Below are 15,047 nucleotides of genomic sequence, written 5' to 3'. Positions count from 1 at the left end.
GTTTTTGTCTATTAAAATAACATCAAATTGATCAGCAATACAGTGTAGACATTGTTAATGTTGTAAATGGCTATTGTAGCTGGAAATGGCTGATTTTTAATGGAATATCTACATAGGCATACAGAGGCCCATTATCAGCAACCATCAGTCCTGTGTTCCAATGGCACGTTGTGTTTGCTAATCCAAGTTTATCATTTTAAAAGGCTAATTGATCATTAGAAAACCCTTTTGCAATTATTTAGCACAGCTGAAAACTGTTGTGCTGATTAAAGAAACAATAAAACTGGCATTCTTGAGACTAGTTGAGTATCTGGAGCATCAGCAATTGTGGGTTCGATTACAGGCTCAAAATGGCCAGAAACAAATAACTCTGTCAAATCTGTTGTTGATCATTGCTAGACAACCATTTTCAGGTCTTGCCATAGATCTTCAGGTAGATTTAAGTCAAAACTGTAACTAGGCCACTCAGGAACATTCACTGTCTTCTTGGTAAGCAACTCCATTGTAGATTTGGCCTTGTGTTTTGGGTTATTGTCCTGCTGAAGGGTGAATTTGTCTCCCAGTGTCTGTTGGAAAGCAGACTGAACCAGGTTTTCCTCAAAGATTTTGCATGTGCTTAGCTCTATTCTGTTTATTTTTATCCTAAAAAACTCCCTAGCCCTTGCCGATGACAAGTATACTCATAACATGATGCAGCCACCACCATGCTTGAAAATATGAAAAGTAGTAGTCAGTGATGTGTTGTGTTGAAATTGCCCCAAACATAACACTTTGTATTCAGGACATAAAGTTAATTTCTTTGCCACATTTTTTGCAGTTTTACTTTAGTGCCTTATAGGATGCATATTTTGGAATATTTGTATTCTGTACAGGCTTCATTCTTTTCACTCTGTAATTTAGGTTAGTATTGTGGAGTAACTAAAATGTTGTTGAGCCATTCTCAGTTCTCATATCACAACCATTAAACTCTGTAACTGTTTTAAAGTCACCATTTGCCTCATGGTGAAATCCCTGAGCGGTTTCCTTCCTCTCCGGCAACTGAGTTAGGAAGGATGCCTGTATCTTTGTAGTGACTAGGTGTATTGATCCACCATCCAAAGTGTAATTCATAACTTCACCATGCTCAAAGGGATATTCAATGTCTGCTATTTTTACACATCTGTCTACCAATAGGTGCCCTTTGTGAGGCATTGAAAAACATCTCTGGTCTTTGTGGTTGAATCTGTGTTTGAAATTCACTTTTCGACTGTGGGACCTTACAAATAATGAATTGTATGTGGGGTGTAGAGATGAGGTAGTCATTCATAAATCATGTTAAAGACTATTATTGCACACAGAGTGAGTCCATGCAACGTTTTATGTGACTTGTTAAGCACATTTTTACTCCTGAACTTATTTAGGCTTGCCATAACAAACAGGTTGAATACTTAGTGACTCAAGACATTTCAGCTTTTAATTTTTTATTAATTTGTAAAAATACCGAAAAACATAATTACACTTTGAGATTATGGGGTATTGTGTATAGGCCAGTGACAAAAAATCTCTATGTAATAATTTTTTTATTCAGGCGGTAACACAACAAAATATGGAAAAAGTCAAGGGGTGTGAATACTTTCTGAAGGCACTGTATTTGTCAGGATATATGACTGGGTTTGATTGGAACAGAACAGTGCCTTTCTGCTCTTCTAGAAAGAAAACCCATATTGTCCAACACCATAAGCACAGTTATAGCTTTATCAGAAAAGAGGGGAATTTTACAATGATCTGAGAATCCAGAATGAATCTGTCCAAAATGTTAGCTTGGTGTGATAAAGGGGTTGCCATGAGGATAAAGTGGGGTGGGGGAAAGACAGGGAGAGAGACAGTTAGAGAAAGACTGAGGAAGAGGCAACCACTCCATTTTTTTTCCCTACAGTGAGAAGCCATTGCTGAAGGCCGCTATGTCTTTTTGAGAGTTTCCTGGGTCGTTCCACGAAATGAGCCCCTGTTGTGTCTGTTTGATATTTTAAGTAGAAATTGGGCACCAATATTGCATTTTAAAAGCCTGTTATATTTCATTAAGTTCTCTTTAATATAGACCACATGTATAATTCAATAATATGAATAAAGACTTGCTAAAGTGGCATGTCCCTATGTGCACCCTCTGTGACTTCTAGGAAGACTTTAACCCACTTAACCCAAAACGTTTTCACCATCATTGTAAAGCCCTGGTTATTTTGCTGCTTTGACAAAGTAATTTCTGGAGATTATTGTTTATTTCATGTGATTAGTGATTCATTTTTAGGTTAAAAAAACCTGTCCCTTTTAAGGTCAAACCTGTTATGTGAATTAAACTCTCGTTTTAATATGGCAAAACTGTTCCTTAAAAAAAACATCTAATACTAAAACCATAGTGTAAAAGCAGGTCAGCTGGTTGTACTCTTTTTAGCTATTTTCTGGTGTTTTGTGTTGGAAAACTGAGTGGGATGAGCATAACAAGCCAACCCTGTTACCCATAGATAGACAGGCTAGAAATGTTTTAACAATTTAACATTTTTGTTGTAGCTTGCATTCAATTGCCCCTCCCCGTGGCACACAACAAGCTTCCATTCCTCCTGTCACAAGGGGATTTATGGCTGATTTAAGATGAGATCATCAACCCTGTTATTTTGTTTGGCACTTAATAGGCACTTACTATAGTGGGGAAACATGTTTTTTATTAAATTGACAGAATGTTAAAATTATGTGAAATAAAACCGATTTATTTTTACCAAGTTTCAAAAGGGACTTATTTTGTGGAATGATCCTCTTTTTCATTTGAATAGAGAGCAAGTTCTTTAAATCAGGGAGCAAATAATTGGACAAAATAATTTTTTTAATGGTTTGAGGTCATCTGGGTTTTGGTAATATCTGCAAGTAATGTCAGGAGTTGATGAGTTTTTAGGAAATGTTATGAATGATTTTGTCCAAAAACACCTGCAGCGTGCTATAACGTTTTTACTTTTGATTACATAGATAAAAATAACGTTAAATAGGCCGACGGGTTGGATACTTGTTTGTATATGGATGCCTTATGATGATACATATTTGTGAGGCAGTAAAAATGAAAGTATTATTGATTCAAGGGTTCTGAATGTATATGAATTGTGTATAACTCTGGGTTGTCATGGTTACATTAGTCATGTTAACTTTTAAATAGAATTAGAACAATGAATATCTCTATGACAATAGCACTGTGACAAAACATTGTAGGCATATGAAGGGTGACATGGTACTCATGGGTTGTCTTGGAAACCTAATATAGGGAAAATCTAAAAGTATTGCATAGGTTGCTGGCAGAAGAGATGGGAGGAGAGATGCAGAAGAGATGGTAGGAGAGATGGCAGAAGAGATGGGAGGAGAGATGGCAGAAGAGATGGGAGGAGAGATGGCAGAAGAGATGGGAGGAGAGACGGCAGAAGAGATGGGAGGAGAGATGGCAGAAGAGATGAGAGGAGAGATGGCAGAAGAGATGGGAGGAAAGATGGGAGGAGAGATGGCAGAAGAGATGGGAAGAGAGACGGCAGGAGAGACGGCAGAAGAGATGGGAGGAGAGACAGCAGAAGAGATGGGAGGAGAGATGGCAGAAGAGATGGGAGGAGAGATGGCAGAAGAGATGGGAGGTGAGATGGGAGGAGAGACGGCAGAAGAGACGGCAGAAGAGATGGGAGGAGAGATGGGAGGAGAGACGGCAGAAGAGATGGGAGGAGAGATGGCAGAAGAGATGGGAGGAGAGATGGCAGAAGAGATGGGAGGAGAGATGGCAGAAGAAAAGGGAGGAGAGACGGCAGAAGAGATGGGAGGAGAGATGGCAGGAGTGATGGGAGGAGAAATGGGAGGAGAAATGGGAGGAGAGATGGCAGAAGAGATGGGAGGAGAGATGGGAGGAGAGATGGCAGAAGAGATGGGAGGAGAGATGGGAGGAGAGATGGCAGAAGAGATGGGAGGAGAGATGGGAGGAGAGATGGCAGAAGAGATGGGAGGAAAGACGGCAGAAGAGACTGCAGAAGAGATGGGAGGAGAGATGGCAGAAGAGATGGGAGGAGAGATGGCAGAAGAGATGGGAGGAGAGACAGCAGAAGAGATGGGAGGAGAGATGGCAGAAGAGATGGGAGGAGAGATGGGAGGAGAGATGGCAGATGAGATGGGAGGAGAGATGGCAGAAGAGATGGGAGGAGAGATGGCAGAAGAGATGGGAGGAGAGACGGCAGAAGAGATGGGAGGAGAGATGGCAGAAGAGATGGGAGGAGAAATGGGAGGAGAAATGGGAGGAGAGATGGCAGAAGAGATGAGAGGAGAGATGGAAGAAGAGATGGGAGGAAAGATGGGAGGAGAGATGGCAGAAGAGATGGGAAGAGAGACGGCAGGAGAGACGGCAGAAGAGATGGGAGGAGAGACAGCAGAAGAGATGGGAGGAGAGATGGCAGAAGAGATGGGAGGAGAGATAGGAGGAGAGATGGGAGGAGAGATGGCAGAAGAGATGGGAGGAGAGATGGGAGGAGAGATGGCAGAAGAGATGGGAGGCGAGATGGGAGGAGAGACGGCAGAAGAGACGGCAGAAGAGATGGGAGGAGAGACGGCAGAAGAGATGGGAGGAGAGATGGCAGAAGAGATGGGAGGAGAGATGGGAGGAGAGATGGCAGAAGAGATGGGAGGAGAGATGGCAGAAGAGATGGGAGGAGAGACGGCAGAAGAGATGGGAGGAGAGATGGCAGAAGAGATGGGAGGAGAAATGGGAGGAGAGATGGCAGAAGAGATGGGAGGAGAGATGGGAGGAGAGATGGGAGGAGAGATGGCAGAAGAGATGGGAGGAGAGATGGCAGAAGAGATGGGAGAAGAGATGGGAGGAGAGATGGCAGAAGAGATGGGAGGAGAGACGGCAGAAGAGACGGCAGAAGAGATGGGAGGAGAGACAGCAGAAGAGATGGGAGGAGAGATGGCAGAAGAGATGGGAGGAGAGATGGGAGGAGAGATGGGAGGAGAGCTGGCAGAAGAGATGGGAGGAGAGATGGCAGAAGAGATGGGAGGAGAGATGGCAGAAGAGATGGGAGGAGAGATGGCAGAAGCGATGGGAGGAGAGATGGGAGGAGAGATGGGAGGAGAGATGGCAGAAGAGATGGGAGGAGAGATGGGAGGAGAGATGGCAGAAGAGATGGGAGGAGAGATGGGAGGAGAGATGGGAGGAGAGCTGGCAGAAGAGATGGGAGGAGAGATGGGAGGAGAGATGGGAGGAGAGATTGGAGGAGAGACGGCAGAAGAGATGGCAGAAGAGATGGGAGGAGAGATGGGAGGAGAGACGGCAGAAGAGATGGGAGGAGAGATGGCAGAAGAGATGGGAGGAGAGATGGCAGAAGCGATGGGAGGAGAGATGGGAGAAGAGATTGGAGGAGAGACGGCAGAAGAGATGGCAGAAGAGATGGCAGAAGAGATGGGAGGAGAGATGGCAGAAGAGATGGGAGGAGAGATGGGAGGAGAGACGGCAGAAGAGACGGCAGAAGAGATGGGAGGAGAGATGGGAGGAGAGACGGCAGAAGAGATGGGAGGAGAGATGGCAGAAGAGATGGGAGGAGAGATGGGAGGAGAGATGGCAGAAGAGATGGGAGGAGAGATGGCAGAAGAGATGGGAGGAGAGACGGCAGAAGAGATGGGAGGAGAGATGGCAGAAGAGATGGGAGGAGAAATGGGAGGAGAAATGGGAGGAGAGACAGCAGAAGAGATGGGAGGAGAGATGGCAGAAGAGATGGGAGGAGAGATGGGAGGAGAGCTGGCAGAAGAGATGGGAGGAGAGATGGCAGAAGAGATGGGAGGAGAGATGGCAGAAGAGATGGGAGGAGAGATGGCAGAAGCGATGGGAGGAGAGATGGGAGGAGAGATGGGAGGAGAGATGGGAGGAGAGATGGCAGAAGAGATGGGAGGAGAGATGGGAGGAGAGATGGCAGAAGAGATGGGAGGAGAGATGGGAGGAGAGATGGGAGGAGAGATTGCAGAAGAGATGGGAGGAGAGATGGGAGGAGAGATGGGAGGAGAGATTGGAGGAGAGACGGCAGAAGAGATGGCAGAAGAGATGGGAGGAGAGATGGGAGGAGAGACGGCAGAAGAGATGGGAGGAGAGATGGCAGAAGAGATGGGAGGAGAGATGGCAGAAGCGATGGGAGGAGAGATGGGAGAAGAGATTGGAGGAGAGACGGCAGAAGAGATGGGAGGAGAGATGGGAGGAGAGATGGCAGAAGAGATGGGAGGAGAGATGGGAGGAGAGATGGGAGAAGAGATGGGAGGAGAGACGGTAGGAGAGATGGGAGGAGAGATGGGTGGAGAGATGGGAGGAGAGATGGGAGGAGAGACGGCAGGAGAGATGGGAGGAGAGAAGGGAGGAGAGATGGGAAGAAAGAAACAAGTTGTGGATGGAAGAGATGAGAATGAGAGGTGAGGGAAACTATTAAAAAACTGAAGAGATCAGGATGGAGTATGGAGGAACGGGAGGAGTGGTTAATGGGAAAAGAGATTGTGAAGGAGGTGGAGAAAAGGATGGAGGGACAGCTTGAGCTAAAGAGGAAATGAAGAGGGAGAGGAAAGAAAGAAAGAGATGGAGAAAAAGACAGAAAATGAACATTAGAAAGGAGGAGAGGAAGATAGCAGCCAGCTGGCTAAGTAAAGTTAAAAGGTATGAGAAGGCTGGTGATGATAACTGTTTGATAGATTGCTTAATGGATTGCTAATTGATTGGTTATGTCAACCAGAATTTGTGGGAATGGACCACGTAAAGCACTTTGTGACAACTGTTGGGCTTTATAGATTAAATTGTATTGATTTGATTGGTTTACTCAATATGAGTGATCACCTTTTTTATTCTCTCTCCATCTGTCTGTCTGTCTGTCTGTCTGTCTGTCTGTCTGTCTGTCTGTCTGTCTGTCTGTCTCTCTCTCCATCTCTGTCTGTCTGTCTGTCGGTCTGTCTTTGTCTCTGTCTCTCTCCATCTCTGTCTGTCTGTCTGTCTGTCTGTCTGTCTGTCTGTCTGTCTGTCTTTGTCTCTCTCCATCTCTGTCTGTCTGTCTGTCTGTCTTTGTCTCTGTCTCTCTCCATCTCTGTCTGTCTGTCTGTCTTTGTCTCTCTCCATCTCTGTCTGTCTGTCTGTCTGTCTGTCTTTGTCTCTGTCTCTCTCCACCTGTCTGTCTGTCTGTCTGTCTGTCTGTCTGTCTTTGTCTCTCTCCAGAGGTCTGTCTTTGTCTCTGGGATTTGGAAAGGGTACTTTTAAAATCCCTTGGGGATGATCAAAGGTAAGAGTGGACTTTTCAGATACAAAGAGACATCAACTGTGATTTGAATTTTTTATTTTATTTTTTACACTAAATTTCATAAATCCCACTAACAATCCACTTGTCTTTTTCAGATCTAGTTTTCCTGGCTACGTGATCACTGCATCTTCTCCAGTTTTCCTGGTTACGTGATCACTGCATCTTCTCCAGTTTTCCTGGTTACGTGATCACTGCATCTTCTTCAGTTTTCCTGGTTACGTGATCACTGCATCTTCTTACATTTATTTGTATTCTTTACTTCACTCTTTTCTATACAGATTTGTCATTTCTTTATGCATCCTAAAATGTGTGTGTTTGAATTAATATTGGCCTAAATATTAGTTGACTTTACATTGAAACCTTCCTTCGTACTGGTCAAGTTCACCCCCAGTTATCAGTCCAGTGCATTATCAGAGATTGAGGCACTAATCACAAAGCTTACCACAACTACCACAGTGCAAATGCGTACACACACATATAACATGAGACAGAGTTACAGTACAGTGATGAACAGTTGTTTTCCTTTTTGTTACATCACCCCTGTTGTGGATAGTTTGAGGGGGGCAAGGCAACAGTCTTGATGGAATTAAATGTAAAAGGATGGATGGAAATAAGGAAGGATGAATGGATGGATGGGAAGACGGAAGATTGCAATAGGGGGTTCTCTGTCACAGGCTCGGGCAATGTTCATGTCTGTCTTGAGCTCTCAGGTCGGGTGCGCCGTTCTGTTGTTCCAGTGCTGGTTTAGGTTTTCTGGAAAGCCTGCTTGCACACAACTCCACAAACTCTCAGCTCCTGCAGGGAGAACAGAAGGTAAAATGATGTTCCATCAAGAGATTGAACAGGATTTTTTACAAATCCCTTTGATTCATTCTTTATGGAGAATAACCATAGGCAAAGCACTTGTACTTGCAGTTCTATTTCTAACCACCAGAGGCCACTGCTGTTCAGTGAATCCGGGGATTAGTGACTACAGGGAGCCGCTTTGCCAACTAATAATTTATTGGCCACAGATTGCGAACATCTGTTGGATTCACTTTGACTAAATAATTTGGCAGTCAAATGCCTTTTATTTAGCTTTAATTACAATAATCATAGCAATGAAAATCGGTAATGACAAGGTAATGAAGTCATTGTAGAGGTCAATAAATGTACTAATATTTGTGTGTATGAGTTAACCTGGGGTGCACTATAAGGGGCCAATTCCATTAAGGGTCTTTAGACTCCAATCCTATCCACAAAGTTTATGAATTTAGTCATGAAGCATTTTCCCTAGTGGTTCATGCTTTGTTCAAATCTTGTTTATGATGTTACCAAAGCCAGAAACCAGCTATATTTGAACAAAAACTGGAGTTTTCATCTCTGCTATTTTTTTCTATAGCCTATCTATTTATATACATGTTTTAAATCACCTGATCTGAGATCTGTTGTGACAAAAAGTGAAATCAGGAACTGAGGAAGTAGACTTGCATTCAAATGAAATGAATGAATATACTCTCTTACCAAATAAAGCATATTTCCCTCCACCCAATGGGTCCAGCCTCGGCCCTCCTTCTCTCCCTTCTGAACACACACCAGCTTGTCCCCCTCCCATGAGACAGTGGTCTACGGGAAGAGAGGAGAGACACCATTATGCATTCTACTGTCAGTTAGGAACATGACCCACCTACACACACACACACACAGAGTGTGCACGACCATACAGTGAGGGAAAAAAGTATTTGATCCCCTGCTGATTTTGTACGTTTGCCCACTAACAAAGCAATGATCAGTCTATAATTTTAATGGTAGGTTTATTTGAACAGTGAGAGACAGAATAACAGTAAATAAAATCCAGAAAAACGCATGTCAAAAATGTTATAAATTGATTTGCATTTTAATGAGGGAAATAAGTATTTGACCCTTCTGCAAAACATGACTTAGTACTTGGTGGCAAAACCCTTGTTGGCAATCACAGAGGTCAGACGTTTCTTGTAGTTGGCCACCAGGTTTGCACACATCTCAGGAGGGATTTTGTCCCACTCCTCTTTGCAGATCTTCTCCAAGTCATTATGGTTTCGAGGCTGACGTTTGGCAACTCGAACCTTCAGCTCCCTCCACAGATTTTCTATGGGATTAAGGTCTGGAGACTGGCTAGGCCACTCCAGGACCTTAATGTGCTTCTTCTTGAGCCACTCCTTTGTTGCCTTGGCCGTGTGTTTTGGGTCATTGTCATGCTGGAATACCCATCCACGACCCATTTTCAATGCCCTAGTTTGAGGGAAGGAGGTTCTCACCCAAGATTTGACGGTACATGGCCCCGTCCATCGTCCCTTTGATGCGGTGAAGTTGTCCTGTCCCCTTAGCAGAAAAACACCCCCAAAGCATAATGTTTCCACCTCCATGTTTGACGGTGGGGATGGTGTTCTTGGGGTCATAGGCAGCATTCCTCCTCCTCCAAACACGGCGAGTTGAGTTGATGCCAAAGAGCTCGATTTTGGTCTCATCTGACCACAACACTTTCACCCAGTTCTCCTCTGAATCATTCAGATGTTCATTGGAAAACTTCAGACGGACCTGTATATGTGCTTTCTTGAGCAGGGGGACCTTGCGGGCGCTGCAGGATTTCAGTCCTTCATGGCGTAGTGTGTTACCAATTGTTTTCTTGGTGACTATGGTCCCAGCTGCCTTGAGATCATTGACAAGATCCTCCTGTGTAGTTCTGGGCTGATTCCTCACCGTTCTCATGATCATTGCAACTCCACGAGGTGAGATCTTGCATGGAGCCCCAGGCCGAGGGAGATTGACAGTTATTTTGTGTTTCTTCCATTTGCGAATAATCGCACCAACTGTTGTCACCTTCTCACCAAGCTGCTTGGCGATGGTCTTGTAGCCCATTCCAGCCTTGTGTAGGTCTACAATCTTGTCCCTGACATCCTTGGAGAGCTCTTTGGTATTGGCCATGGTGGAGAGTTTGGAATCTGATTGATTGATTACTTCTGTGGATAGGTGTCTTTTATACAGGTAACAAACTGAGAATAGGAGCACTCCCTTTAAGAGTGTGCTCCTAATCTCAGCTCGTTACCTGTATAAAAGACACCTGGGAGCCAGAAATCTTTCTGATTGAGAGGGGGTCAAATACTTATTTCTCTCATTAAAATGCAAATCAATTCATAACATTTTTGACAAGCGTTTTTCTGGATTTGTTTGTTGTTATTGTGTCTCTCACTGTTCAAATAAACCTACCATTAAAATTATAGACTGATCATTTCTTTGTCAGTGGGCAAACGTACAAAATCAGCAGGGGATCAAATACTTTTTTCCCTCACTGTGTATGTAGAACAACTTACAGGGAACACACATGCAAACAGAAGCTTGCAAACAAACACACACTTTTCTCAGCATAGCAAACATATGCATTTTGTTGAGTTTACTGTTTCATGATGGAGAAAATAATATGCTAAAGGACTTGAATGAGATCTTCTTCCCATGTTGTTGAAGTCACGGATACAGCAGGTGTAAAACAGTACAGTGAAATGCTTAAGTTGCAAGCTCTTTCCCAACAATGCACAATAAGGTAACAATACCGATAAGAAAAACGAGAAATCCCCCAAAAAAAAAGAGAAACATGAGAATGCAGTTATATACAGGTCAGTGCCTGTACTGTTATCACAACCAGCTACTCCACAGAGAGTCAACCATTTTGATATGAATCATTCTATCCATCAGCATTTTCAAAACACTACACCAAGCCAGTTAATATTCATACCAACAGGAGCGTTCTCCTAGTGCTAAGTCATTATGACTATATATACACAATACTGACCAGATATTATACACACCAGCTCTTTCATGGCATAAACAAGTCAGCAGTCAACTGTATAAATAGTCATAAAGGTATAATAAAGTCTTTATGATTTGGACTCACAAATGGTAACTTATGAACATTAAATAGTTGTCCCAGTGGTCAATAACAGAAGACGTCACTTCATTCCCTGATTGTAGCCTACTCGCAGCAGAGCACAAGGTGATGGATAACATGATGACCACACTGCTCGTGTTACAAAATACATTTACACATATGTTATTCAATCATTTCATCCAAACTGCTTGTCTGCGTAGCCAGGTGCCAAAATATACAGTCCAAAAATTTTGACACCTACTCATTCCAGGGTTTTTCTTAATTTTTTATTATTTTCTACATTGTAGAATAATAGTTAAGACATCAAAACTATGGAATAACACATATGGAATCATGTAGTGACCAAAAACGTGTTAAACAAATCAAAATATATTTTTTATTTGACATTCTTCAAATAGCCACCCTTTGCCTTGATGACAGCTTTGCACACTCTTGGCATTCTCTCAACCAGCTTCATGAGGTAGTTATTTCAATTAACAGGTGATCTTCTTAAAAGTTAATTTGTGGAATTTCTTTCCTTCTTAATGCATTTGAGACAATCAGTTGTGTTGTGACAAGGTAGGGGGGGTGTACAGAAGAAAGTTTCTTCAAGTGCAGCCGCAAAAAACATCAAGCGCTATGATGAAACTGGCTCTCATGAGGACCGCCACAGGAATGGAAGACCCAGAGTTACCTCTGCTGCAGAAGATAAGTTCATTAGAGTTACCAGCCTCAGAAATTGCAGCCCAAATAAATGCTTCACAGAGTTTAAGTAACAGACACATCTCCACATCAACTGTTCAGCTGAGACTGTGTGAATCAGGCCTTCATGGTCGAATTGCTGCAAAGAAACCACTACTGTGTTATTTCATAGTTTTGATGTCTTCACTATTATTCTACAATTTAGAAAATAGTACAAATTCAGAAAAACCCTTGAATGAGTAGGTGTTCTAAAACTTTTGACCAGTAGTGTAACTTAGTTCTATTTTTGAAGCTTGACACGCTGCAAGTCCCGCCTCTCCCATCTCCTCATTGGGCGTTGGTGATTGAAAGATGAACTGAGGTCTACACTCCAGTCCAGTTGGTGGTGGTAATGCACCTTTAAGTTGGTTTCCAACCGCCATATAAAGTCCACAGAAGAAGAAGAATACTCCTGAAAGAGGAGCGATTACTAGAAACTGACTAGGTTTGCCCTTTTATCTGTGGATTAATTGTCGGAGTAGAGAACACACGTTTTTGTGTGACTCAAAATGGGTCAAAATTCTACAAAGATCCAGAAAAAAATGACCTGGTGCATTTGAAGTAAAATAACAACCCAATGTTTATATCCCAGGACATATTAACTAGCAACAGCAAGCTAGCTAGATAAATGGCCATGAATGTTTCATGTGTTTCGACCTGTCCCCAAATGAATATAGTTGGTTCAGAGTTCAACCTGGGTGTCCTGATCGCGTCTGGTGTGGATGGACAAAATCAGCATGTGCACGATGGCACACAAGGACGCACGCACGTGCCCGATCTAGTCAGCATATAATGGGCTTGGAAAGTAATTAGTCTACAAGCTTACAAGGGCAGTTCTTTTTGGGGCGAAGAATATGCAGATCATAATCAGTTCTCAGAGATCCTGACTAGCCTGATTCACACTGAGGCCGACCCAAACTGTACTGTGCTGGCTTGGATATTTTTCCTTTCACGCTGTCCTTTTAAGCAGTTCCAGCAACTATGGTGGATGCTCAACCAGGCTAGCTTAGTGCAGCTCGGCTTGGCCCTATAGGCATAAGTGTTCCCCAGCACTCAGGCGTCTTTAGCCTTATTCAGCTGATTCCCTCTGGAGCAGCAAACGACCGTTTCCCCCCTCAATGTCAACTCAAGGCCCCTTGTATTCACAGTCTTACCTCAGTCAGGTGTGGGTAAGCACATAAAGACTGCCATTTGAATCTGAGAGGGCATTTGATTGATCAAATCATACTGAGACATCACATTTACTCCTTGTTACCATGCAGTCTATATCCAGGAAGATGTTTTGACCCAATAAAAATGTAGTTTGAATGTACAACAACAGACTCACCATGCATTTTCTGTCATCCACCCCTGACAGATCCTCCTCAAACTCCTTGCCAACGTGGAAATCCATGTTGTAGTTCTTAAAGGTACTGAGGGTCTTGATGACCATGTGGTCACCATCAACACTGATGTCTTTGTCGGTCTTCAACAAGTTGGCAATTTTCCTAATGGCAACATTTACATCTGTGTGATGGATGGGTCCCCATGGAAAGAAGAGAAAGAGAGTTTAATACTGATGACCAGTAAGGCTTCCCAAACATCACTCATTCTCTCCTAACCCCTTTAACTCTATTAAAAACAAAAAACTAAGTTAAGTGAAAAGTAGGCACTATTCAGTAGGATCCAACCTATAACTGGATCCAACTCAGTAAATCTTGACCTCTTTTTAGACATCCTTTGAAAATATGTTTTTTTTTAAATAGAAATTTGAGAGGATTCAAAGTTACAACCAATGTGTCATTAACAGTAAGTATCTACCAGTGCTCATAAACCAATTTTGAGCTATAGTCCTCTATATTTGTCAATATATTAATTGTGGTAATGTTAGCTAAAATGTCTGGTTTAGGTTTTGATTGATGCCTAGAGCGCAAATATTGACCGCAGAGCGCAGTGCCAGTAACCTCGAGCATCGTCCACTTTCGAGTCCCCACACACCAAAACTCCATGAAAAACGCTGGAACAACTCACCGAGGGCTTTCATGTACTCCTCAAAGTTGTCATTGGAGATCATTTTCCAATACCCATTCAGATCAACTGGCATCTTAGCTGTTTGTTTCTAGTGTCCTTACTTCCAGTGAAAAAGGTAAAGGAGATCCGATATCGCTGTTTGCTTGCGATCGAATGCTGGACCGCTGTCCATACCTCCAATTTGAACCAGAACCACTTTAATCCAATTACCTTTATTAAGAATTGGAACGCCGCTAATCCATTCCCAGCCTCCGTCGCTGATCCGCTACCTCATCTCACCCCCAATCCAACCTATGCGTCCCTGTCTAAACTGCATTTGGAAGAAGAGCCTACATCAATTAACAATTAACTCATGTGCTATTTCGAGAGTGCTTACTAGAAAGTACTTCTCGCTGTTGTAGGCGACAGCTCTGACAGCTCTGAGTCACCCAGTGTGACATCAAATGGAGGAGGATATAGAATGGGTAATGAAGAGCTCAATGTGGTCTGCCAGAATAGAGGCACCTGCTTACATTGAGAGGAAGAATAGAGATGCAAAATCTGTCTCCTGCTGACTCATATACAGAGAAAGAAGACAATCATTTTCTCAAATATTTTGGCTACTTATTTATTCTTCACCACGTGGCATTATTTATTATGACCAAATAAATAAAATGGAAAATCCATGGGTTGATGACGACATCTGTTCCATGAGAGGCCCCTAGCCTTTTGGGGGCCCTAAGCGATATTTGGTTTGGGGGCAGCCCCACCTAGCAGGCAAAACATTTTAGTGCCACCCCCTCTTGGCAGTGGATAATTTTCCCACTGGGCGCACACTAGTTGAATACACGTTGTTTCCACGTCATTTCAATGAAATTACGTTGAACCAATGTGGAATATACATTGAATTAACAACTGTGCCCAGTGTTTTTTTTGTAGTGTTAAAGTATATTTTCTGCAATTCTACACATTGCAGTTTTAAAACTAATTTCATGCAATTCTACTAATTTTGCCATGTGGCGGAGAGAATATGTAATAGTTTCCTCACATGCTTCAAGATGTGTACCATTGTCCCTGTAACCAAGCAAACAAAGGTAACCTGCCTAAATGATTATCGCCCTGCAGCC

The 15,047-nt window shown here is 43.0% G+C and overlaps 1 protein-coding gene across 1 annotated transcript; it reads right to left on the bottom strand.

Moving 5' to 3' along the window:
* Positions 1-7,382: 7,382 nt before the first annotated feature.
* LOC121580782 (retinol-binding protein 1-like) lies at positions 7,383-14,115 on the bottom strand. The gene is made up of 4 exons (XM_041895813.2): positions 13,942-14,115; positions 13,259-13,437; positions 8,814-8,915; positions 7,383-8,105 (listed from the first exon to the last, which is right to left on the bottom strand). The coding sequence occupies exons 1-4, from the start codon at positions 14,012-14,014 to the stop codon at positions 8,055-8,057; spliced, it is 405 nt and encodes a 134-aa protein (XP_041751747.1). The 5' UTR covers positions 14,015-14,115; the 3' UTR covers positions 7,383-8,054.
* Positions 14,116-15,047: the final 932 nt, after the last annotated feature.

The sequence above is a fragment of the Coregonus clupeaformis genome, chromosome 14, assembly GCF_020615455.1.
Source record: "Coregonus clupeaformis isolate EN_2021a chromosome 14, ASM2061545v1, whole genome shotgun sequence".
Taxonomy (NCBI): Eukaryota; Metazoa; Chordata; class Actinopteri; order Salmoniformes; family Salmonidae; genus Coregonus; species Coregonus clupeaformis.
The sequence above is the reverse complement of the archived record's forward strand: the minus strand, read 5'-3'. Positions and strand labels throughout refer to the sequence as shown.

Coding starts and splice junctions, on each gene's coding strand:
- LOC121580782 (XM_041895813.2), bottom strand. CDS start 14,014: ATGCCAGTTGATCTGAATGGGTATTGGAAAATGATCTCCAATGACAAC. Junction 8,916..13,258: donor TGGATGACAGAAAATGCATG/GTGAGTCTGTTG, acceptor CTCTTCCCGTAG/ACCACTGTCTCATGGGAGGG. Junction 8,106..8,813: donor AGGGAAATATGCTTTATTTG/GTAAGAGAGTAT, acceptor TTCTCCCTGCAG/GAGCTGAGAGTTTGTGGAGT.